Genomic DNA, 23,778 nt, shown 5'->3' with positions numbered 1-23,778 from the left:
TGTCACTCTGTCTTTCTTCCTTCATTCATTCTCCCCTCACAGCCCCATGGCAATTTATTTATATATATATATATATATATATATATATATATATATATATATATATATATATATACACACACATACATCTGTAATTTATTTATTTATTTATATTAATATCTGTTCCTCCACCCCCCTGCCCTGACTGTGAACAGGGAATGTGTGTGTTTATTGTTGCATTGTGTTCTCCTATGCACTCAGTACAGCGCTTTGCACACAGTAAGCGCTCAATGAATACGATTGAATGAATGTCACTGATACTGAACCCTAAAATTGCTTCTTTAAGGGTGTCCCTTTTGTATCACAGTGGTGACTGCTTTTGTAAGGCTTCAGAGATATTCTGTTCTCAGGCACACAGCCTGCACCTATTCTTCCTATCATCCACTTTCCAGGCGAGGCACAGGGGACCAGGTGAGAGAGTGTGTATGGATGAGTGCGAATCATCACCACTGCTGCAAGAGAAACTCAAGCACATAACTTGTTAGTATTAGACATGCCTTTCACCTCTTAACCTTTGGTGTCTGACCAATACTGATCCAAATGCTAAGAGGACAGAAAAGAGGCACTACTGCATGTTCATGGTCAAAACGCACAGGAGATTCTTACAGACTCTCACGCTCCAGGAAGCAGTTTCATCATTGGCAGTGCTGTGGACACCTCTTCATTTGAATATATGGTGTCAATTTCCTCCCGAGATTCTCTTCACTGCTTAAGACTTGGTAAGAACTGGTTGTGGTGGCCCTGAAGCTATGGCCCTGAAGCTAAGAGAAGCACCATGGTGTAGTGGATAGAGCACGGGCCTGGGAATCAGACAGTCATGGGTTCTAATCCCTGCTCTGCCACCTCTCTGCTATGTGACTGTGGGCAAGTCATTTTACCTCTCTGTGCTTCAGTTATCTCATCTGTAAAATGGGGATTGAGACTGTGAGCCCCACATGGGACAGGGAAGGTGTCCGACTCGATTTGCTTGTATCCACCCCAGCACTTAGTGCAGTGCCTGGCGTGAAGTAAGAGCTTAACAAATACTATTACTATTATTATTTTATTGTCTAAGTAACCCCATGCCAGACATCAGGGACTCCAGGATAGGGCTGAACGTAACAATTTGATGGAGATGTTGGGTTGGGGGACCAAGCTGGAAAGATCATCTACTATCAAGCTTTGCCAATGCCTCCAATTGTAGAGATTGCTTTACTATATACTGGCCAGCTCACTTTTACTAGTAAATCCGAAAACAGTCCATGAAGAGATACGTCATTCATAGTCATAAATCCCCTACTGTTCCATGGATGTGCTGCAGTGGATCTCTTGGGAGATTTGTTAATTACCAGTTCTCTGTGAGACAGAAAAGGGGAAATACCAATGTAGAAAAGTGTTGACGTAGTTCCTAATTTTGCACTCACGCAGTTTGGCTTTGACTGATGTTAGCAACAATGAAACAAGGATGGAATTATAACCACACTCCAGGTATTTTCCAGCCATTAGTCTCATCTCCTGCAGCTCTACTAAGATCATGTTTCCCGATAACTTCCTAGCCAAACCCAATAAACCATCATTGGCTATGTACCTAGTTTTCCTCTGGTGGTGACTTGGATAAACTCATGATCCAATTCACGTTGACTGAGTACTCACTGGGTGGATGGCATAATAATAAAATAATAACACTTGTTAAGCACTTACTACGTGCCAATCACTGTTCTAAGCACTGGGTAGGTACAAATTAATCAGATTGGATACAGTCTCTGTCCCATATTGGGCTCACAATCTTAATCCCTCTTTTTACAGATGAGGCTACTAAGGCACAGAGAAGTTGAGTGACATGAGGCAAGAGGCATGAGACCAGGGGCTTGGAATGGATAAAGGGAAAAGTTTCCTTTTTAAGTCCTGTGCTGTACAGGGTAGAGTCTTACAGGAAAGAAAAACAATGCAGAATTTGATAGCATAATCCAGGTTCATTGCCCTTATATTTTCTATTAAGTTCATTTTGTCCCTTTTTATTTCCATGGGATCACTCTGCTCCATTTACTTAGTGAAATAAAAATTATTATTGCTTCTTTCCCAAGCAGAAGAAAAGGAAATCTAAATACCTCATGGCACAGCCCCTTGGAGAATGGCCAGCTCAGGGGAGATTTGAGATTGAACATATTCCACTGATCAGTTCAGTTCAGGTCAATTTACCCTTGACTTTAGCATCAGGCCCTCAGAAGTCTCATGCTCCTTTAAAATCCATAATTAGATGTACAATGACATTGAAACCATTTATGCTTTGACCAAAAATGGAGATTTTGGTCTGGGAAAATATGAAATGAAGGTTTCAGAGCAAACATCAATGTTTTTGGTTTGAAACCATTCAGACCCGGGAATCGGAAAATCCAATTATCAGTCCAAATATGATATTCTGCCTCATAAAATGGACTTTAAACATAAGAAAACAAATAATCCCATCTTGCAACAAGCCATTCTGCCACCTTCATGCTCACTATCAACTCATTGTCCCGGCTCCACCACGTATCTGCTGTGTGACCTTGGACAAACTAACTTCTCTGGGCTTAAGTTCCATCATCTGTAAAATGGGGACTAAGAGTGTGAGCCCCATATGGGACAGGGACTTTGTCCCTGATTAACTTGTATCTGCCCCAGTGCTTGGAACAGTGCTTGGCACATAGTAAGCACATAACAGGTACCATAATTATTATTATTACCATTACTATTGAAAACTTGCTTTCTCCATGCCTGGCTGTATTCCCTTTCCTGGACATTGCTAGCACTGTGGCATGGCAGTGCTCACTATTTACTTCTAGCGTGATCAATCAATCAATAGCATTTATTGAGCACCTAATATGGAAAGAGCACTGCACACTGTACTTGGGAGAGAGCAGTAGAGTCAGTAGACGTTAGCTCTGCACTCCAAAAGTTTACAATCTAGCAGGGGAGACAGGCACTAAAATAGTTTTTGAATTGGAGGAAGAAGGAAGAAAAGGTATGAATAAGAGTTGGTATTTAAGTAATAGGGTGTGTAAGTATATATATAAGTGCTATGGAACTTTGTGAGTATCCAAGTGCTTAGGTGGTGCAAAGCATTGAAGTGGCAGTTGGGAAGTGAGGGAGAACATAAATTGGATGGATATAACCAGCTTAACTTCACCATCAGTCTGGTTGTCCTTTCCCTCTGCCCTGGATTAAGAAGATATAACATTTCTTCTGGGGCCAAAGTACAGTAATGGAATCATGTTAAAAAGGATTGCCAAATGGTCACAGTCTAAGCAGAAGTGATTACAATGATTGTTATGGTATTTATGAAGCATTTATTTGTGTGTCAAGATAATCTGATTGGACACGGTGCTTGTCTCATCTGGGTGTTGCAATCTAAGAGGCGGAAAAAACAGGTGTCTTATCCCCATTTTAAAGATGAGGAATTTGAGGCCCAGAAAGATTAAGTGAATTACCCAAGGTCACTCAGCAGGTCAGTGGCAGAGGTAGCACCGTAACTCTTTCCACTAGACCCCACTGTCTCCCTGGAGTGGCTCCAATGGGGCCTTGCAGGTGGGAGGAACACACTATGGGATAAGTTTGGGAGGAGGCTCCAATTCTTCCCGATCTGAACAGGCCTGGAATGAGGGCTCATTTGGGCTTTTTACTGCCCTGTGGATTTGAGAGGTGGGGAGGGGGTTGGGAAACAAATGGCAGGATTTAGTCAATCAAACTTGGGAGAGTTTCGAGAGCAGATGGTATTTTGAACACAAACTGTCAGGGAACATGAAAGCATAAGAGTTCCCGGCTGCTTCCAAGAGGAAAAAATAAGCCGATTTTCTTTAATTGCAGAAACGAACTCTCTGCACTCCCCTGGGCTTAAAAAAGCATTGAGAAATACCAGCGATCTGCAAGAAGGGATTTGTGTAACAAGCACCTCAAACCACAGACGTCACATGGCCTCGTTCCGTTTTGCTACTTTTGATTGCTTGTCAAGGTCGTTATACTTTTCGTCTTCACAGTCCGGGAATGCCATTTGGTAATGAACTAGTCTGAGTAACCTTTATCCACGATGTCTTTACAAAGACTTATGCAACAGCAAAGCAATGGCACTCTGGAGGACTACTGCATGGGTCCAGTTTACGACCCTTTCTCTGCGCCAATTGGGAGCTCTCAAATAGATAATAAAAGGATTCAAATGCTGGCAGATACTGTGGCAACTTTACCCCGGGGACGCAAGCAGGTATGATCTCCAGTCGGGGTGTTTTAGGACGATGTGCTCAGTGCTTTCTGGAGCCTGTGTGATTAATTGTCTGTCCGACTGCACCGAATTTAGCACAGTGCTTGTTAAATAAGACCTTGGAGACTTTCTTTAGAATGAGGGAAGAAGGGTGGGAAAGTGGATGAAGATATGGGGGGCAGGTGGGTAGACGATGAGGTGACTCAAATTTAACTGGGAACAAATGTTTTTGGGTGATTTTTCAGTGCTGAGTTTAAATCTTAGGGCACAGCAGATCTACAAACTGTTGCGGATCAATCATACAGCATGGGAACTAATGTTTCCCTTCATGTATGGCCATGTTGACAGGCACCAAATATCTCGAGCTCTTATTCAAGTGAAGACCTTGAATCTTGAGAAGCTTTTACAGTTTAATTTAGTTAGTGGGATACTTTCTCAGCTTCAGGGTTTGACACCCACACCTCTTGTTGACAGTGTGTGTCTATCTGGTTTAAAGTGTTAAGTGACGGGTGAGAAGGTATTCTGGAATGGAAGAGAAAACTTCAGGGGACTCATTTTAGACTTGCTTTCTTTTTCTAGTTTTTCAAAATAGGAGAAATGTATTTGCTAAGTAACTTGGCAAAAAACACTTTTCCAAGTATCATTATTCTCATAAATTGGCAGTAAACACCCCCTTGTCCCGATTAAAACATTTGTAATTTGAAAATATTCTCGAGACATTATTTGCTCAAACGGGGCTGCACTTAAGCCTGCTCTTTTCTAAACAACAGAAAAGATAAGAGACGGCAAGCAGAAGACAGATTAGGAACTTTTTCTGTGATGCTGGGGGCTGATGTATTGTTCTCCAAGGGCTGCTTTAGATAAAGGTTTAATTTGTTAAGGTTTTAGGGTGGTACTCTTTTGGGATTCAGAGATACTGTTTCCCCCTATGAGGATGGTCTGATGGTGATAAAATCAAATTGCAACACATTTAGTTGACAACCTAGTTACTAAGAAATAAAATCATCTTTTACCTTTTGCTGTCTGTGGTTTTCAGCAGGGCCTGTTTCTGCCTGTTTACTGTTGGGCTTATTTGTAGAAGCATGAACTAGAAGCTGGGGGAGAGTTGGTGGTTAAAATTCCACTTTGACCTTTCTCTGGTTGAGCACTTTGTAGCCAGAGGTGGTTAACTTTATTAGTAAAGTCTCCAAACCTTTTTAGATTCTGCCCCTCACTTCTCTTCCCTCAGATTGTAAACTCCTCCATTAGACTGCAAGCTCCTTGAGGCCAGAGAACAGATATATTGCCTCTGTTGTTCCATTCCAAGTGCTTATTACAGTCCTTTTCACTCAGTAAGCCCTCCATAAATGCCACTGACTAATTGGTTTCCTCTGCTCTCCTGACATGTGTGTATACACACACGCACACACACACACACACACACACACACACACAGGACAAACTCCTCACCCTCGGCTTCAAGGCTCTCTATCACCTCGCCCCCTCCTACCTCACCTCCCTTCTCCCCTTCTACAGCCCAGCCCGCACCCTCTGCTCCTCTGCCTCTAATATCCTCACCGTGCCTTGTTCTCGCCTGTTCCGCCATCGACCCCCAGCCCACGTCCTCCCCCTGGCCTGGAATGCCCTCCCTCTGCACATCCGCCAAGCTAGCTCTCTTCCTCCTTTCAAAGCCCTACTGAGAGCTCACCTCCTCCAGGAGGCCTTCCCAGACTGAGCCCCCTCCTTCCTCTCCCCTTCTCCCCCTCCCCATCCCCTCCGCCTTACCTCCTTCCCCTCCCCACAGCACCTGTATATATGTATATATGTTTGTACGTATTTATTACTCTATTTTATTTGTACGTATTTATTCTATTTATTTTATTTTGTTACTATTTTTTGTTTTGTTCTCTGTCTCCCCCTTCTAGACTGTGAGCCCACTGTTGGGTAGGGACTGTATATGTTGCCAACTTGTACTTCCCAAGTGCTTAGTACAGTGCTCTGCACACAGTATGCGCTCAATAAATACGATTGAATGAATGAATGAATGAATGAACATAATTATCCTGAGCATACAGCCACACTCATCCATCTCTGTATATGTGGGCTTCCATTCCTCTTTTCCCGCAGTCTACAGCATCACCACTTTCCCTTTCCCCTTTCTTCCAACTTCCTTTCCCCCCTCTACCCTATTTCAGGGTAGAAGGCTCTGCTGTTACATTATTCTCTTCCTCCCTTCAAAGCCCTACTGAGAGATCACCTCCTCCAAGAGGCCTTCCCAGTCTGAGCCCGCTTTTCCCTCTCCTCCTCCCCACCCCACCGCCCTACCTCCTTCTCCTCCCCACAACACTTGTATATATATATATATATATATGTACAGATTTATTGCTCTGTTTATTTTTCTTGTACATATTTACTATTCTATTTATTTTGTTAATGGTGTGATATAGCTTTACTTCTATTTGTTCTGACGATTTTGACACCTGTCTACATGTTTTGCTTTGTTGTCTGTCTCCCCCTTCTAGACCTTGAGCCCGTTTTTGGGTAGGAACCGTCTCTGTATGTTGCAGACTTATACTTCCCAAGTGCTTAGTACAGTGCTCTGCACACAGTAAGCGCTCAATAAATACAAATGAATGAATGAATGAATATTACAGGTTCGAGTGAGCCTAGTCTTCCTACAGCCTGTTGGTCTCTGTGCTTGTGTTTGTCTGCAAGGGCGTTGGCCAAGTTAAGAGAGGGCTTTCTCTGTCCCAGATCTTCTTTTGGATGCCCGGTCTGGTAAGAGGGTGACACCCTTTCTGGTATAAGGGTGGCATGGCAGGCAGGAGCTGGATTGGATGGGCTGTGCGTGGGGTGGGTGGTAACACTTGTGCCATTATGCCGCCTGGGCCACCTTCTACAGCACGAAATGCCCCTTCCATCTCCATCTCTTTCTTGGAGTCAGAGTCAGTAGTGAAGCAGACTAATCAATCAATCAATCAATCGTATTTATTGAGCACTTACTGTGTGCAGAGCACTGTACTAAGCGCTTGGGAAGTACAAGTTGGCAACATATAGAGACAGTCCCTACCCAACAGTGGGCTCACAGTCTAAAAGGGCACACCATTGTTGAGCTTGTGGCCTGGCCCCGGTAATGTGCCACCTCCTTCCCAGAAATATTTTTTTTATGTCACTCTGCCTCCTCTCTACAACCACACACCTGCCCTCAGGGCTTATTTTTAGCTCCTCTGCCCACCCAGTGGATTTGGAGGCAAGGGTGGGCAAAGAAGGCGGCTGGTAAATGCCACTAGCCTCCCACCTCAGGTTAACATCCCCAACAAGGAGAGAGACGTACTGTTGGTAGGGCTTTGGCCCAGGAGCCATATCCCACTCCTCCTGGAGAAGCAGCATGGCTGAGTGGAAAGAGCATGGGCTTGGGAGACAGAAGTTGTGGGTTCTAATCCTGGCTCTGCCATTTATCAGCTGCGTGACTTTGGGCAAATCACTTAACTCCTCTGTGCCTCAGTTACCTCATCTATAAAATGGGGATTAAGTCTGTGAGCCCCATACGGGACAACTTGATTACCTTGTACCTACCCCAGATACTATGTGCCAAACGTTAGAACAGTCCTTGGCACATAGTAAGCACTTAACAGATAATAATAATAATAATAATGATAATAATGGCATTTATTAAGCACTTGCTAAGTGCCATGCACTGCTCTAAGTGCTGGGGAAGTTACAAGTTGATCAGGTTGTCCCATGGGGGGCTCACAGTCTTAATTCCCATTTTACAGATGAGGTAACTGAGGCACAGAGAAGTTAAGTGACTTGCCCAAAGTCACACAGCTGACAGTTAGTTGAGCCAGGCTACCATAATTATCATTAAATTATTATCATTAAAATTATTAAGTAAATTATTATTAAATACCATTATTATTATTATTACTATTATTTTGCCTTAAATCGACATTTTTGGGAGGGAGTACTCCTTCGAGGAAAAGAAAGCTGCCGCCATCTGTCTAGCCTTCTAGCCTTACCAGCCTTCAAAGCCATTCCACAACAGTAGCAAAGTGAGTCCCTCTGTCAAGACCAGAATTGTTCAAGAGGGCCTTCTGACCTCCTTCCCTGAGCCCCTTCTTCACCCCTCCATTTTTGGAGACCTTTCAAAAAGGTGGAGGTGGTATCCATAATCCTCCACCCCTCACACTCCTCAACGAACCACTATTTCTGCTTCTCGATCAGAGGTTCCAACAGCACCAAGATCTCACCAGAAAGTGACCCCAGCCTTTTCCCATCAGGAACAGACTGTCTCAGGCCCTGGGCCTACTACCTCGCCTACCCACTCCCAATCTGCTTTTCGGTGGAAACCATTTCATAGTCAGAATAGGGAAGGTGACAAGAAACAAAATACCTTTTTATTTATCAGTATCAGTGGAATTTTTTGGTTCTACCATCTTGTGGGAAATGAGACATGAAAGTAGAATTAATTCCAAATGTTTCAGAACCTCAGAAAAGACTCATTTAAGAACATTGGCAACAATCTGGGGATTCCCAATTTTTCCATTTTGGTGTTTCTGATTTTTTACAGCTCATATCTAGAGAAAACTTGCCCCCAGCCACTGATGGGCAGGATTAGAGCCCCAGAGCTGACAGATTTTCCTTCATTCTTGCATCATTTTCAATATATCAGTAGCTCATCTATCTTGTTAAGGGTGACTTCAGAATCTAAAGAAGTTTTACTAGGCTGATGACAGCTTTCAGATACACCTTCAGGCTCCTCAACATATTTATCTTTGGAATCCCTATAAAAATAGACTACGTGTATGCAACACTTATTACCTGCAGTTTTCGAAACTGCCAGACTTACTTGCATGTGCAAATGGTTGCTATTTTATACCTGGTATTTCTAAACACACTTTTTGAGAGACCGCAACCCTACCGTGGAAGAGAATGTAGGAGGATGAAGCAGGTGGACAAAGGAAGAGTTGCACTTGGTAATTTCACCATAGTGATTGAAACCTTCTGTAAGGCAGATGGCTGAAATTTCAGTAAAGATTCGGGCTTCATAGCTGGGCCTCGTGAGTTCAATTGGAAGCAAGTTTCCTTGTGGAAAAAAAAAGTCATCCCTCTGTTGGTGTAGCCAGCAACTTATGTTGCCAACTTGTACTTCCCAAGCGCTTAGTACAGTGCTCTGCACACAGTAAGCACTCAATAAATACGAATGAATGAATGAACTGGCTGCAGATACTCAGTAAAAAAGAATTGTTAATGGTGCTATGGGAGGCTCATGGGTGCCTGGAACAATAGGCAATAATTGGATTGTACTTTACAACCCTAGTTGTTGTGATTATGCCAACCATTATAGATTGTAAACAGGGATCATGTCTATCAACTTCTTGGCAGCAGTGAATAGTGTCTTGAACTTCTCGTGCATTCATTCAGTCGTATATATTGACCACTTACTGTGTGCAGAGCACTGTACTTAGTGCTTGGTAGGTTCCTCAAGCTTCTAGTACAGTGCTCTGATTACTGTAGGTGCCCAGGCATAGAGGCTACTGACACATACACATCTATTGCAAAGGAGCTTTCATCCAAAATACCCCAAAAATTTGATCTGAGACTCCGTGTTGTGCTCAAATTTTTGAGTGCCCACGGTGTGCTAGGGGCTGCATGTACCGTAACCACAACTCAGCCCCTTCTCCTCGGAGCAGACATTATGAGGCAGCAAAATGCAAAGATCACACTTAAAGCACATAAATCTCACATACAACAAAACCCCACAAATGTATACTGAGTCCATTACGGTCAGCACTGGAAGAAATCAAACTTCTTAGTTTTGATCTTTGATCTTAGCAAAAAGTGCGGGGAGTTGTTCTGGTGTCTGTGAGGTTTGCCGAGTTTCATAGAAGTTGAAATACTAAAATAAGGACTGGGCCAGAAGTCTTCATAGAGGAAGTAAACCCTAGTTCCTCTGTGTTGATCTCACTCAGAATTGAAGAAACTCAGACTGCCTCCTCTCTCATTTTCTAGGGTCTCCATATCCTAGGATTGCTGATTGAATGCCATATTGGGGTGGGGTCTTGGGGGGCTAACTCTATTCCAGATTTGAAAATATATTGCAGTAAAAAAAATCTTATTCTGAGCTGAGGAGTCACTGGGGAAGGGCAGGCAGGAACAGAGACTGTGCTCACTTTGTTTTGTAAATGAAATGCACTTTTGTGAGTGTGTGGCTTGAAACTCATACAGGAAATGACCATGCAGAGTTTAGCTGTGAACAGCAGCTGTATTCCTGCTACTCGGCCACAGACGTGGGTTCTGTTCTGAGCTGTTAGCTCCTCAGGGGCACACGTACCCCGCAAACTCTGAGGGAGGTTCATATGCCTTATCCTCACCTTCTGGGTTATGACAACCAAGGTCTTTGGGTTCCTTTTCCCAGAAGAGAGGAACATGGTGAGAGGTACATATACATACATAATCTATGGATCTATATGGCGTTATAGCTGTATATAGTAAGTATTGTTGAGAAGCAGCATGGCTCAGTGGAAAGAGCACGGGCTTTGGAGTCAGAGGTCATGGTTTCAATTCCCGGCTCCACCATTTGCCAGCTGTGTGACTTCGGGCAAGTCACTTAACTTCTCTGTGCCTCAGTTACCTCATCTGTAAATTGGAATTAAGAATATGAGCCCCTCATGGGACAATCTGATCACCTTGTAACCTCCCCAGTGCTTAGAACAGTGGTTTGCACATAGTAAGCGCTTAATAAATGCCATTATTATTATTATTACGTGTATTCTACCTAGATATATCAGTGTTATGAACCTGATCCAAGGGAACTTCCAGGGGTTAAATAGATCTGAAGTTACAAGCTAAGTGTGTGGCTTACAGTCCTGTCAAATCGCCAAGCCTGGAGTTCTCATATTAGATAATGTGTAATGCAAGGCAGCTGTTGCCAGCATATGCTGTGCCTCACACCAGCTCCCTGTTGATGTTTTTGGCGCCATAACTATGACACTGAAGAATGCTGGCAGATTCTAGGGCTGTTTGGGGTTTTCTTGTTGTCCTGAGGTGATCCCGAGGAGGGATATGAGAGAACCTACTTAAAAGAAACTGGATTTCTAAGCACCAGGGCCTAGGATATTGCTCATTCTCCCTTTTCAGCTAGTAAAAAACAGTCCTCAAGAATCTATCAGGGGCTCAGAGAACAAGCACTCAATCAAAACTTTGCAGATGACCTTTATATCTTGACATGCCCAGGGGTTAGATATCCCATGGTACTCTGAGTTGGAATGTTAGAGTTGTAGTGGTGATATTTATTGAGCACTGGTGCAGTGTAAGTTCTAGGCACTTGGGAAGAACAGAATGAAAAAGTGGCATTTTCCCTGCCTACAAGGAGCTTTTGCTCTAACAAGGGGGCTGCCATAAAAATATTTATAGAAGTAGTCAAAGTAAATAGTCCACTGTACAATAAAATAAATGTATAATCAATCATTTGTATTTACTGAGTTCTTACTGTGTGCAAAGCACTCTACTAAGCATTTGGGAGAGCACATCAGAGTTGGAAGACACGTTCCCTGTCCACAGTGAGTGTATGGCCTAGAGATGAGTTTACCATGTATAGTGAGTGCTGAGGATAGGCTTCTTTCTCTGACAAATCTTTCACAGCTTTCAGTTAAAGTATCTGCGGTCACTTGCATTATACCTAAATCTATGGCAATCTGGTCCCTTGGACTGTAAGAATGTGTTGGCCTGCAGGTTGTTAAGTTACATATTTACTTACTACTGTAGCCTCCAGCATCAATGTAGTAAATGATTATCAATCATCTAGCTCAGCTTTTCATCATAATCATGACCATCATAATTAATCATCAAAAAGAATTTATTGAGCTCCTTGGTATGCATGGGTCCCCTCTAGACTGTAAACCTGTGGGCAGGGAATGTGACTGTTTATTGTTGCACTGTACTCTCCCACACCCTTAGTGTAGTGCTCTGCACACAGTAACGGCTCAATAAATATGATTGAAAGAAAGAAAGAAGGAAAGAAAGAAAAAAAGAAAGAATGAACAATAATAATAATGGCATTTATTAAGCGCTTACCATGTGCAAAGCACTGCTCTAAGCGCTGGGGAGGTTACAAGGTGATAATAATAATAATAATGGCATTTGTTAAACACTTACTATCAGGTTGTCCCACAGGGGGCTCACAGTCCTCATCCCCATTTTACAGATGAGGTAACTGAGGCCCAGAGAAGTTAAGTGACTTGCCCAAAGCCTTACAGCTGACAATTGGCAGAGCCAGGATTTGAACCCATGACCTCTGACTCCAAAGCCCATGCTCTTTTCCACTGAGCCACACTGCTTCTCCTCAGGTCATCGCTTCGAAACCCTGGAACTTTGCAGCCAGAGCTGAGGCAAAGGGAGGCTGGAGCTGAAAAGAAAAGTACAGAAAATAAAGTCACCTAGTATCACATCTGTACAGATAGGGCACTAACTAGCTGAAAACCAGACTATCCGGTATGAAACCAGACAAAGAGTCCCCCTATAAACGCCTGCTAGAGGATCTTGGGAGACTTCTTACAGTGCTTTGCACATAGTAAGCGCTTAACAAATACCATCATTATTTATTATTTATTTATTTCTTCTAGCTCTATGAGTCTATTTCAGATCAGTGGCAACACTTAAATCAGATCGGGGTGGCCCCAATGTGCAGAAGGTTATAGGCGTTAGGGATGCTAGCTCAGCCTTACTTATTACAATAGAGGTGTTAGTTATTGGTGTTACTCCTGGTGCCTTGAATAATTTCTCTAGCTTCTTTTATTTCTCAGAGGAGTCAGATTAATGGGAAAAAAACAGACTCTTCAGTACCTGAGAGGGCCTTGCATTCTCTGATACTACCCCTCATCCCCACCCAAAGGATTTCTTTTCTCCCACATCCTTCTGCTTTGCCCTGATTTCCTCCTTTTATTCACCTCAACCCTCAGCCCCACAAAACTTATGTACATATCTGTAATTTATTTATATAAATGTCTCCCCCTCTAGGCTGCAAGCTCGCTGTGGGCAGGAAATATGTCTACCAACTCAGATTGTTATATTGTAAGTGCTTAACAAATACCATAATAATTATTATTATTACTACTCTGCAAAGCACTTAGTACAGTGCTCTGCACACAGCAATCAATAAATAGGATTGATTAATTGCTTTGGCCACCTTCACTCAAGTGGGCTCTTTCCCACTTGACTAGGGTCTCACTGTGGCCATTTGAGCAGCAGGGACAAACAGCGTGGCTCAGTGGAAAGAGCACGGGCTTTGGAGTCAGAGGTCATGGGTTCAAATTCCGGCTCCACCACTCGTCAGCTGTGTGACTTTGGGCAAGTCACTTAACTTCTCTGGGCCTCAGTTACCTCATCTGTAAAATGGGGATTAAGACTGTGAGCCCCACATGGGTCAACCTGATCACCTTGTAAACTCCCCAGTGCTCAGGACAGTGCTCTGCACGTAGTAAGCGCTTAATAAATACCATTATTATAACAGGCGACTTCAGAGATTTAATGAAGATCTGGCATTGAAGCCAACTCCATCTCTCGGGGTTCAGACGAGTGCTCCAGATCCTACCTGTTTCTCTTGGATCTCGTTAGAACCTCAACTTTTCCCATACCAGATTTCCACAAGCTGACACTCTTGCCTATCCCCACTCTACCTCAGCTTTACACACACACACACACATACACTCTGACACTCTTGCCTATCCCCACTCTACCTCAGCTTTACACACACACACACACACACACACATCTTCCTTCATTATTTCCCATCCTTTCACTTGGTGAACTATTCTCCCAAGCCTTCCAATTTTACTCCTCTTGGTTTTCAAGTGCCTTTAGTTACTGAGTGGCCTGAGTCATTTCCATTTGTTTTCTCCTTCTCAAGGTGGCCCCGATCGCTACTCCCCACTCTCCATGCACTGAAATGGACCACACCTTTCATCCTTACAGGATGTATTTCAAAATCCACTTGCTCTTCAGTGCTCATCCTGGACTTGCATTATCCTAAATCAGCCATCTGGCCTGAGTTTCTCAATAAGAGTTGTTTCCTCCTCCATCAAGGCACCAATTAACTCATACTGCTGGAGACTAATTTAATTCCAATTACTGAGTTATTATTTCTCAGATTACTATAACAAGATGATCAGTACCCAAGGGCATGATTCTGGTCTATTGCTGAGATAAAAATCTCCTGGTTGTGACTCAGCAGCGTGACTCAGTGGAAAGAGCACGGGCTTTGGAGTCAGAGGTCATGGGTTCAAATTCCGGCTCTGCCAATTGTCAGCTGTGTGACTTTGGGCAAGTCACTTCACTTCTCTGGGCCTCAGTTCCCTCATCTGTAAAATGAGGATTAAGACTGTGAGCCCTCTGTGGGACAACCTGATCACCTTGTCACCTCCCCAGCACTTAGAATAGTGCTTTGCACATAGTAAGCACTTAATAAATGCAATCATTATTATTATCCAGCACTTAGAACAGTGCTCTGCACATAGTAAGTGCTTAGCAAATGCCATTATTATTATTATTATTATTATTATTATTATTATTATTATTATATCTTCTGAATCGGAACCAGGTCTAATGAATCCACAACAATTTCATTAATGTTTGCAGAACCACCCTCAGTCACTGCAGACACCTGCTGAACTTCAATCTCCACATTTGTTTCAGCAACTTTACTGATCCTTGCACTATTTTTTTTTTGTGGATCTCCTGGACTATTTCCGCTTTGGGGCACTGAAGTCTCACAATAGGCTACACTATTTTAAATATATCAAAGAGCAGAATGTCTGCTCTGTGGCTCCGAATTTGTTGGCCAATTATTCTAGGACTAACCATACATACTTTACACTGGCTATTAGCCAACATAATCCTGGGCTCATACTTATGGTAAAGTGTAACTTTATTTATTAATTTGAAATTGAGGGGACTGCTGATATTCAATTTTAATGACACATATGTCAGAGCATGTCTGATTTAAACTTGTATCTACCCCAGTGCTTAGTGCAGGGATTGAAACATAGTATGCAATTAACTTCCACAGTTATTAATCCCCAGATGTCAACCTAAGGCCTCCTTCAGTTGTGGCAAATGTCTTGTTAACCATTACGCATCACCTGCATTTATCTTCAAGCAGGTTTTCCTTCAATATATTCTAGTTTTGGGGCTGATGATTCTGTTCTGGGTCACCACAACAACCCTCCAGACTCGCCATTAGTTTTTATTATTATGGTTATTCCTTTATGATTTGAGTAACAATGGAGTCAGTCTTGCCATCTTTTGAGGCCATATAGGTTGGCGTGACACCTCCAGGTCTTCTTGTCTCAATCACATTCTCAGGTCCCTTCTAGTTTCAGATTCCTCTATGGTTTCATGATCCGAAAGGCCACAGAACTCTTAGCTCTTTTGAAGATTCTGGCTGGGCCAGATCATTATGAATTCCCAAAGACTTGTAAATTGCAGACGATCTAGAAAACATCTGTAAGAATGTGTCATCCTACTTTATCCTTGTTCTTGGAGAATGAACTGGAGGCCTCCCCCCTCCAGACTATAACCTGGAGGGCAGGTAATGTCTTTTTATTGTTGTATTGTATTTTCCCAAGCACTTAGTACAGTGCTCTGTACACATTAAGGGCTCAATAAATACGATTGAATGAATGAATGAATGAATGAATGAATGAATGGGAGAGACAGGTGTAATGGAGGTCAGTGAGGAGGCTGATGTAGTAGTAGGAGGTGGGATATGATAAGTGCTTGAAACAGTATGGTAGCAGTTTCAATGTTGTGAAGATTGAACCAAAAGGATTTGGTGACAGACTGAATGTGCAGGTTGAATGAGAGATGAATCAAAACTATTGCCCAGGTTTGGGCTTGTGAAACCGTAATTTATTTTAATGTCTATCTCCCCCACTAGTTTTTAAAATCCTTGAGGACAGGTATTATATCTACCAGCTCTACTGAACTCTCCCAAGTGCTTAGTATGGTGCTTTGCACACAGTTTATTGATCAATTAGCTTTCTAATTCCCACATTTCTCTACTAGATGTCTCATCACAGTGAAATCAATCACTAGTATTTATTGAGCGCTTACTGTGTGCAGAGCACACTCCTGAGCACTTGGAAAAGTACAATGGAGTAGATATATGATGCACTAACTGCTTTATGCACTTAGGGAGTGTCTGCTGATATTTGCTGTGGCATTACCTTTATCTAACTTAATTTAATGTGCCGATATGGGAGGGCAGGAGCATGTTAGTACCGATTAGAGGTTGAAGTCGACTTTTCTTTCTCTGCCAAACCTTTCATAGCTTTTAGTTAAATTATCTGCAATCACGTGCAATAAACCTAAGTCTAAAGCCATCTGATCCCCTGGATTGTAAGAATGTGTTGACCTGCAGGTAGTTAAGTTACATCTTTACTTCACTATTGTAGCCTCCAGCATTATTGTAGTAAATGATTATCAATCATTTAGATCAGCTTTTCATCATCATCATGACCATCATAATTGCCATCATCAAAAAGAATTAATTGAGCTCTTCAGTATGCATGTGTCCCCTCTAGACTGTAAGCTCATTGTAGGCAGGGAATGTGCCTGTTTACTGTTGTATTGTACCCTCCCAAGCACTTAGTATACTGCTCCACACACAGCAAGCACTCAATAAATATGAATGAATGAATGTGTTCATTTCAGGAAGAATAATATAATAATAATAATAACAATAATGATGGTATTTGTTAAGCACTTACTAAGTTCCAAGAAAATATATATTGCATATATATATATATATATATATTTCACAAATATATATTTCACATGTAGATTTCACATGAGAAGCAGCGTGGTGTAATGGTTAGAGCATGGGCCTGCAAATCAGAAAGTCATGGGTTCTAATCCCGGCTCTGCCACTTGTCTACTGTGTGGCCTTGGTCAAATCACTTCACTTCTCTCTGCCTCAATTCCCTCAACTGTAAAATGGGGATTGAGACTGTGAGCACCACATGGGACAGTGACCATGTCCAACCTGATTTGCCTGTATACACCCCAGTGTTTAGTACAGTGCCTGGAATATATATTAAGTGCTTAAAAAATACCATAATTATTATTAGAGAAGCAGCGTGGCTCAGTGGAAAGAGCATGGGCTTTGGAGTCAGAGGTCATGGGTTCAAATCCTGGCTCCGCTACCTGTCAACTGTGTGACTTTGGGCAAGTCACTTAACTTCTCTATGCCTCAGTTCCCTCATCTGTAAAATGGAGATTAAGACTGTAAGCCCCACGTGGGGCAACCTGATCACCTTGTAACCTCCCCACAGCTTAGAACAGTGCTTTGCACATAGTAAGCACCTAATAAATGCCGTTATTATTATTATTATTATTACTTTATGCCTTCCACATCCTGCTTTGCCTTTAGACTCATAGTTGAAACTGCTAAATTGCCCAGATAGATGTATATTCATTCATTCATTCAATTGTATTTATTGAGCGCTTACTGTGTGCAGAGCACTGTACTAAGCGCTTGGTGCAATTAGGGATCAGATTTCAGAAGCTATTTGGAAAACAGAGGGGGCACAGAATCTCAAATCATCCAGGTAAGCGTCTGTGGTTGGCAAATGATGACCCAATCAATCAGCCAATCACTAGCATTTATTGAGCACCAACTGTGTACAAAGCATGGTACTAAACTCTTGGGAGAGTATAATAGAATTAGTTGACGTGATTCCTGCCCAAAAGGAGTTTACAATCTAGCGGGGAAACCGACATTAAAATTAAACTCCCTATTAATATTGTCGGAGTTGTGGAGGAGTGTGTGTGTGTGTGGGGGGGGGGGGATATAGAAGTATTAGGCATTCATTCATTTAATCGTATTTATTGAGTGCTTACTGTGTGCAGAGCACTGTACTAAGCGCTTGGGAAGTACAAGTGGACAACATATAGAGATGGTCCCTACCCAACAGTGGGCTCACTTCACTTCTCCGGGCCTCAGTTCCCTCATCTGGAAAATGGGGGTGAAGACTGTGGAACAAGCTGATCACCTTGTAATCTCCCCAGTGCTTAGCACATAGTAAGCACTTAAGAAATGCCGTCGTTATTATTATTATTATCAAAAGCGATATCAGACGTGCTTTTAAGATGGGCTCGCTGGATGTGAAGGGGGGAACGAGGGTGGTTGGGAGCGAGAGGAGGCTATGGCTTCCAGCCCCCTTTAAAATAAATGTCTGGTTAGGAAATTATCAGCAGGCGGGAAGCAAAAGGGAAAATTTCCAAAGCCATGCTGATTTCAATATGGAGAAAAATAATTAGGATAAGTGGTGAGTATTTTACCAAATAAGCCTTGCGGAGGACACTCGAAACTTTCACTTGATGTTCAGGAAATCAAATGCGATATTCTGTTAATATACTGTTATTCAGGTAGGAGGAGAATTCTTCAAGATGTTTGAAAACGGATTTGATCATTTCTTCTCTATCACTATCCTTTGTGCCCTCCTGCCGTCACCAGAGAGTGGATGGAATAAATGTTTTTACATAAACACCTCGTGAAAGAATGTGATCAGAGAAAGGACCTTTAATTTTCACAACATGTTACCAAGTAAAGAGTGTGTTTAGACCTTCTGGTAACCATGGGCCTTTTGTTTTTGTTTCTAGCTTGCTGTGACCAGATCAAGCTCCTTAGGTGACTGTACCTGGCCACAGAGGTAAACAGAGCCATTAATTTGCTTCTATTTCAGCCTCTGGCTCTTTGAACTGTTGATAAAATATACAGCACAGTCCCTCACATAAACCAACAAACTGGTTCCTCTACAAACACACACACCCAATCACATGTAACACACACATATGTGTGCGCAGCGTAGCTCAGTGGAAAGAGCCTGGGCTTTGGAGTCAGAGGTCATGGGTTCAAATCCCAGCTCCACCAATGATCGGCTGTGTGACTTTGGGCAAGTCACCTAACTTCTCTGTGCCTCAGTTCCCTCATCTGTAAAATAATAATGGCATTTATCAAGCGCTTACTATGTGCAAAGCACTGTTCTAAGCACTGGGGAGGTTACAAGGTGATCAGGTTGTCCCACAGGGGGTTCACAGTCTTCATCCCCATTTTACAGATGAGGGAACTGAGGCACAGAGAAGTCAAGTGACTTGCCCAAAGTCCCACAGCTGACTAGTGGCGGAGCCGGGATTTGAACCCATGACCTCTGACTCCAAAGCCCGGGCTCTTTCCACTGAGCCACGCTGCTTCTCTAAAAATGGGGATTAAGACTGTGAGCCCCCAGTGGGACAACCTTTGTAACCTCCCCAGCATTTAGAGCAGTGCTTTGCACATAGTAAGCACTTAATAAACGCCATTATTATTATTATTATTATTATGTGTATTGATATATTCATACGAATAAATCATGCAGTTCCAAACCCAACAATATTTTCTTAATTACATCTGTGCTTTTTTAATTAAATCTGTCCATTTTGATGCTTTGAGCTTCACGTGCAGTGTTTTCATTGCAGAAGGCTGGTTGCAGTGGAAAAACAGGACAATGGAACTTTTGGATTTGAAATTCAGGTCAGTCATTTGGAAACTTGTCAGCCATTTTAGTGAGAAAGCATGAGAGGCAGAGGGTTAGTGATATCAATATGGGGCCTCTGGCAAGGGGCTGACTGTGTGGAATCCACAGGGAGGGACGGTCAGGGACCGACCGGCCTGGGAGGAGGGGGACAGGCTGGGCCAGAGGGGTGCAAGGGTCTGGGTCAGGGGCCAGAGTGAACCAGAGGAGAGATCTGCCCTGAGAAGTACAGTTATGAAAGACCTGAAAAACTTAAGATTCACATGAAAACCTTCAATCACCCACCATGATATCGCTTTGCCTTTTAAACTTCTCCCCAGAGAAGATTAAAAAGAAGACACACAATTAATGAAAAGTACTTAACAACTGGAAATATGTTTAATGTTTCTATGTATTGTAGTCTCCCAAATGAATAGTGTTTGGCACACAGTAAGCACTTAATAAATGCCATTGAAGGATGAATTGATTTAACATGGAGCCACACTTCACACGTATACACATATATGCCACATCCCTTTGATGTAGTATTTTTACAGTTAAGAACAAAAGAAATGCAGTACTAGTCAGACCAATAGTTCATCCAACTACGTGTTCTACTTCTGACAGTGACAACAGAACCAGTAGAGGAAACAGAGAAGAAGCATGGCCTCGGAGTAGCAGCCTTGGCCTAATGGATAGAGCACAGACTTCGAAGTCAGAAGGACCTGGGTTCTAATCTCATCTCCGCTACTTGTCTGCTCTGTGACCTTGGGCAAGCCACTTTACTTCTCTGTGCCTCAATTACCTCATCTGTAAAATGGGAATTAAGACTGAGCCCCATGTGGGACATGAGCTGTGCCCAACCTGATTATCTTGTGTCTATCTTGTGTACAGTGCCTGGTATACCATAATAATAATTGAGGCATTCTGTTAAGCACTTACTATGTGCCAGGCACTATACTAAGCCCTGGGGTGCATATAAGTAAAATGGGTTGAACACAATCTCTGTCCCACATAGGGCTCACAGTTCCGATCCCCATTTCACAGATGAAGTAACTGAAGCACAGAGTAGTTAAGTGACTTGCCTATGGACACCCAGCAGACAAGCGGTGGAGCTGGGATAAGAATCCAGGACCTTCTGACTCTCAGGCCTGTGCTTTACCACTTAAAAATACCACTTAAAAAAAATGACAGATGTCTTTTCCCTTGTTCTGAACCCAGATTACCTGCCTCCAATGTATAGTCTAGATTTAGATGTAGACATTAGATGAATGTTGAACCCTCATCGTTAAATAGCTATCTTCCTTTTAAAGTAAGGAATGGGTAGTGCCACTCTGAAAAAAAGGCTCATGGGGAGGAGGTGTCTAATTTCTTTGTAAGTCCGTAACAGCACTGAGTAAGACACGAGGGTGTTAATGAGACATAGGGCCAGCTTGAACCGCCGTGTTTCCTTTCCTAACGTTCTGTCACGTCTAGAGCTCTACTGTGATCTTACCAACGGCTTGGGAATGACTGTCCTCTCAAATGGCAGACTTCCTGTTATGCCGCAGAACTAGTAGAGTTTCTGGGCCTAGTATCAGGCGTGAAATGCCAGCAGACTTGAGATGGTAACTACAGCAAGCTGAGGCACTACATAGTCTCTCCGCAGGCTATACGGTACCCTCTCCATACGCACAGCTCTCTCCCCTGACTTAAACACTCGTCACTTGCCTGAATTGCCTCTCTTGACTGAATCCTGTCCACAATAGCAGCAGTTAATCATCTTTGCTTTGAATGGCAAAAAGAATCTGCCCTCTCTCAAAAATGGTGATCAACTTTTAGAAGCATGCCTCGTTCATATCCTGCCTGTTCATTTATTAACCTCATATCTCTTTGGTGCATACAAAATCCTAAAATACTATAATAATGATAGCATTTATTAAGCTCTAACTATGTGCAAAGCACTGTTCTAAGCGCTGGGGAGGTTAGAAGGTGAGCAGGTTGTCCCACGGGGGGCTCACAGTCTTAATCCCCATTTTACAGATGCGGGAACTGAGGCCCAGAGAAGTTAAGTGACTTGCCCAAAGTCACACAGCTGACAAGTGGCAGGGCCAGGATTTGAACCCATGACCTCCGACTCCAAAGCCCAGGCTCTTTCCACTGAGCCACGCTGCTTCTCCAAAGCACTGTACTCTACTAAGCACATAGTATGGTGCTCTACATATCATAAGCACTCAATCAATATGATTGATTGAGTGCATTCGACAGCTACCCATTGTACTAAGAGCTAAGGGTAGACACAGAATAATCAGATCAGAAATGATTCCATAAAAAATGAGGCTTACAATCTAAAATGTTTGAATAACCAAATAAAATTGGTCATACATAGTTTTTCAAGGTAGCCCAAACTAATTTAGTTTGACTAACTGAACTTTCAGTGATCTGAGCTACCAGGTTGGTTAACTAGTTTCCACTGTTTAAAAAATCCAAGTACCATTTTGGAGTATGAAGAATGATTTGTTTGTGAGTATGTCTAAATTACAGGATTGAAATTACAGCATTGAACTAGTTAGTTAACTAGTTTCCACTGTTTATAAAACCTAAGAACCATTTTAGTGTATGAAGAATGATTTGTTTGTGAATACTTCTAAATTACAGTATTGAAATTGGGTCACTGAAGAGTCAGGTCTCCCGTAATTAAAGAAGGTGAGGGAGAAAGGTCCATTTGCTTTAGATATTAGGGTAGCGTGCTTACTAAACATTTACTACATAATTCTGCACAGAATTAAAATTAAATTTTTGCTAAATTGATACAATAGGAGAAGCATAACTTGCTAATTTAGGTCTGTGACTAATGAGTCTGTAGGTATTCAGGGCGGGCACACCAAGGAGAGCTCAGAAATGACAATTGAGTCAACTACTGTGCTTTTGTATAAACACAGGGCATATTGTCATTATTTGTGGAACTCTGATTAAAAATAATTATTCTTGGAATATTTCTCTTCCTGTATGCACATTTCTACCTGTTCTTATGAATCAGTCAGTCAATGGCATTTATTGAGTGCTTACTATGTGCAGAGCACAGTACTAAACGCTTGGGAGAGTACAGTACAACAGAATTTGCAGACACATTCCCAGCCCATAATGTATGAAAGAAGAGTCCAAGTTTAAAAGTGTCCAAGGAGGTTTGGTCCTTTGTGGGTAGTTTCCCACCTCAGTACATTTTGGAAAATAAAGAGCAGCTTTTCACTTTCATAAATAGTGAGCTCATTTCTCCCCAGTTTTGAAGGGGTTGCCTAGTGGAGGAGTGGAGTTGGTTTAACTCTAAGGGACTATGTGGGATGAAAATGTGGCAAACCTACAGAAATCACTGATAACTTCTAAACCTCCACATTACTCCCCAATCCCAGGTACCCCAAATCAATCAGATTTATTGAGCGCTTATCACAACACCTTTAAAATGGGGAAAGTTTAGCAGTGTGGTAGGTTCTAGTGATTTCTCAGAAAAAATCCCTCAAGGGCAAGGGTCATTCATTTTGAATCTGTTATATATTTACCAGGCAAAAAGCACACTGCTCTGAATGCAATAGGTGCTCAATACATATGGTTGATGAAGATAGTGAAAATGAGACCAGAAGAGCCAAACTATTTACCCACCCTTTACCTCTCCCCATCCAGTTTTGAAAGTATACTCTTGATGGAAAATAGGCCTCTGAATCCCCCAGGATGTTCCAAAATTGAGCATGGTCCATGTGACCTAATCTACACAGTGTTGGGTGGGGAAAGATTTGACAAGATTGCAGGCTCCCTGCAGCAGGCTGCTTAAACCAATAGGGAGAATATTGCTGGAGAATGATGGGCCTTGAGGTTTTAAAAGGATAACTTCACCTCTTCTGAATTCTTACAGACTCGTATACAGCCGTTATACAATCCTTGCTCCTCAGAGATATACACTTTCATTTGCAAGGTGCAAGAGGAGAGTCCTGCTCACCGCTCGGGACTGCAGATGGGTAACTTTGC

General features: G+C 42.5%; 1 protein-coding gene across 1 annotated transcript in view; it reads left to right on the top strand.

Annotated features, from left to right (window-relative positions):
* The first annotated feature begins 4,012 nt into the window (after positions 1–4,012).
* LOC119932403 (cytohesin 1 interacting protein) overlaps positions 4,013–23,778 on the top strand; it is a 32,203-nt gene continuing 12,437 nt past the window's right edge. The window contains exons 1-4 of the mRNA XM_038751563.1: positions 4,013–4,252; positions 18,890–18,939; positions 19,745–19,799; positions 23,666–23,768. Of these exons, the coding sequence (XP_038607491.1) occupies positions 4,082–4,252; positions 18,890–18,939; positions 19,745–19,799; positions 23,666–23,768 (379 nt within the window). The 5' untranslated portion in view covers positions 4,013–4,081. The remainder of the gene's footprint in view (positions 4,253–18,889; positions 18,940–19,744; positions 19,800–23,665; positions 23,769–23,778) is intronic.

The sequence above is a fragment of the Tachyglossus aculeatus genome, chromosome 9, assembly GCF_015852505.1.
Source record: "Tachyglossus aculeatus isolate mTacAcu1 chromosome 9, mTacAcu1.pri, whole genome shotgun sequence".
Lineage (NCBI taxonomy): Eukaryota > Metazoa > Chordata > Mammalia > Monotremata > Tachyglossidae > Tachyglossus > Tachyglossus aculeatus.
This window is presented reverse-complemented; position numbering and strand designations above follow the sequence as displayed.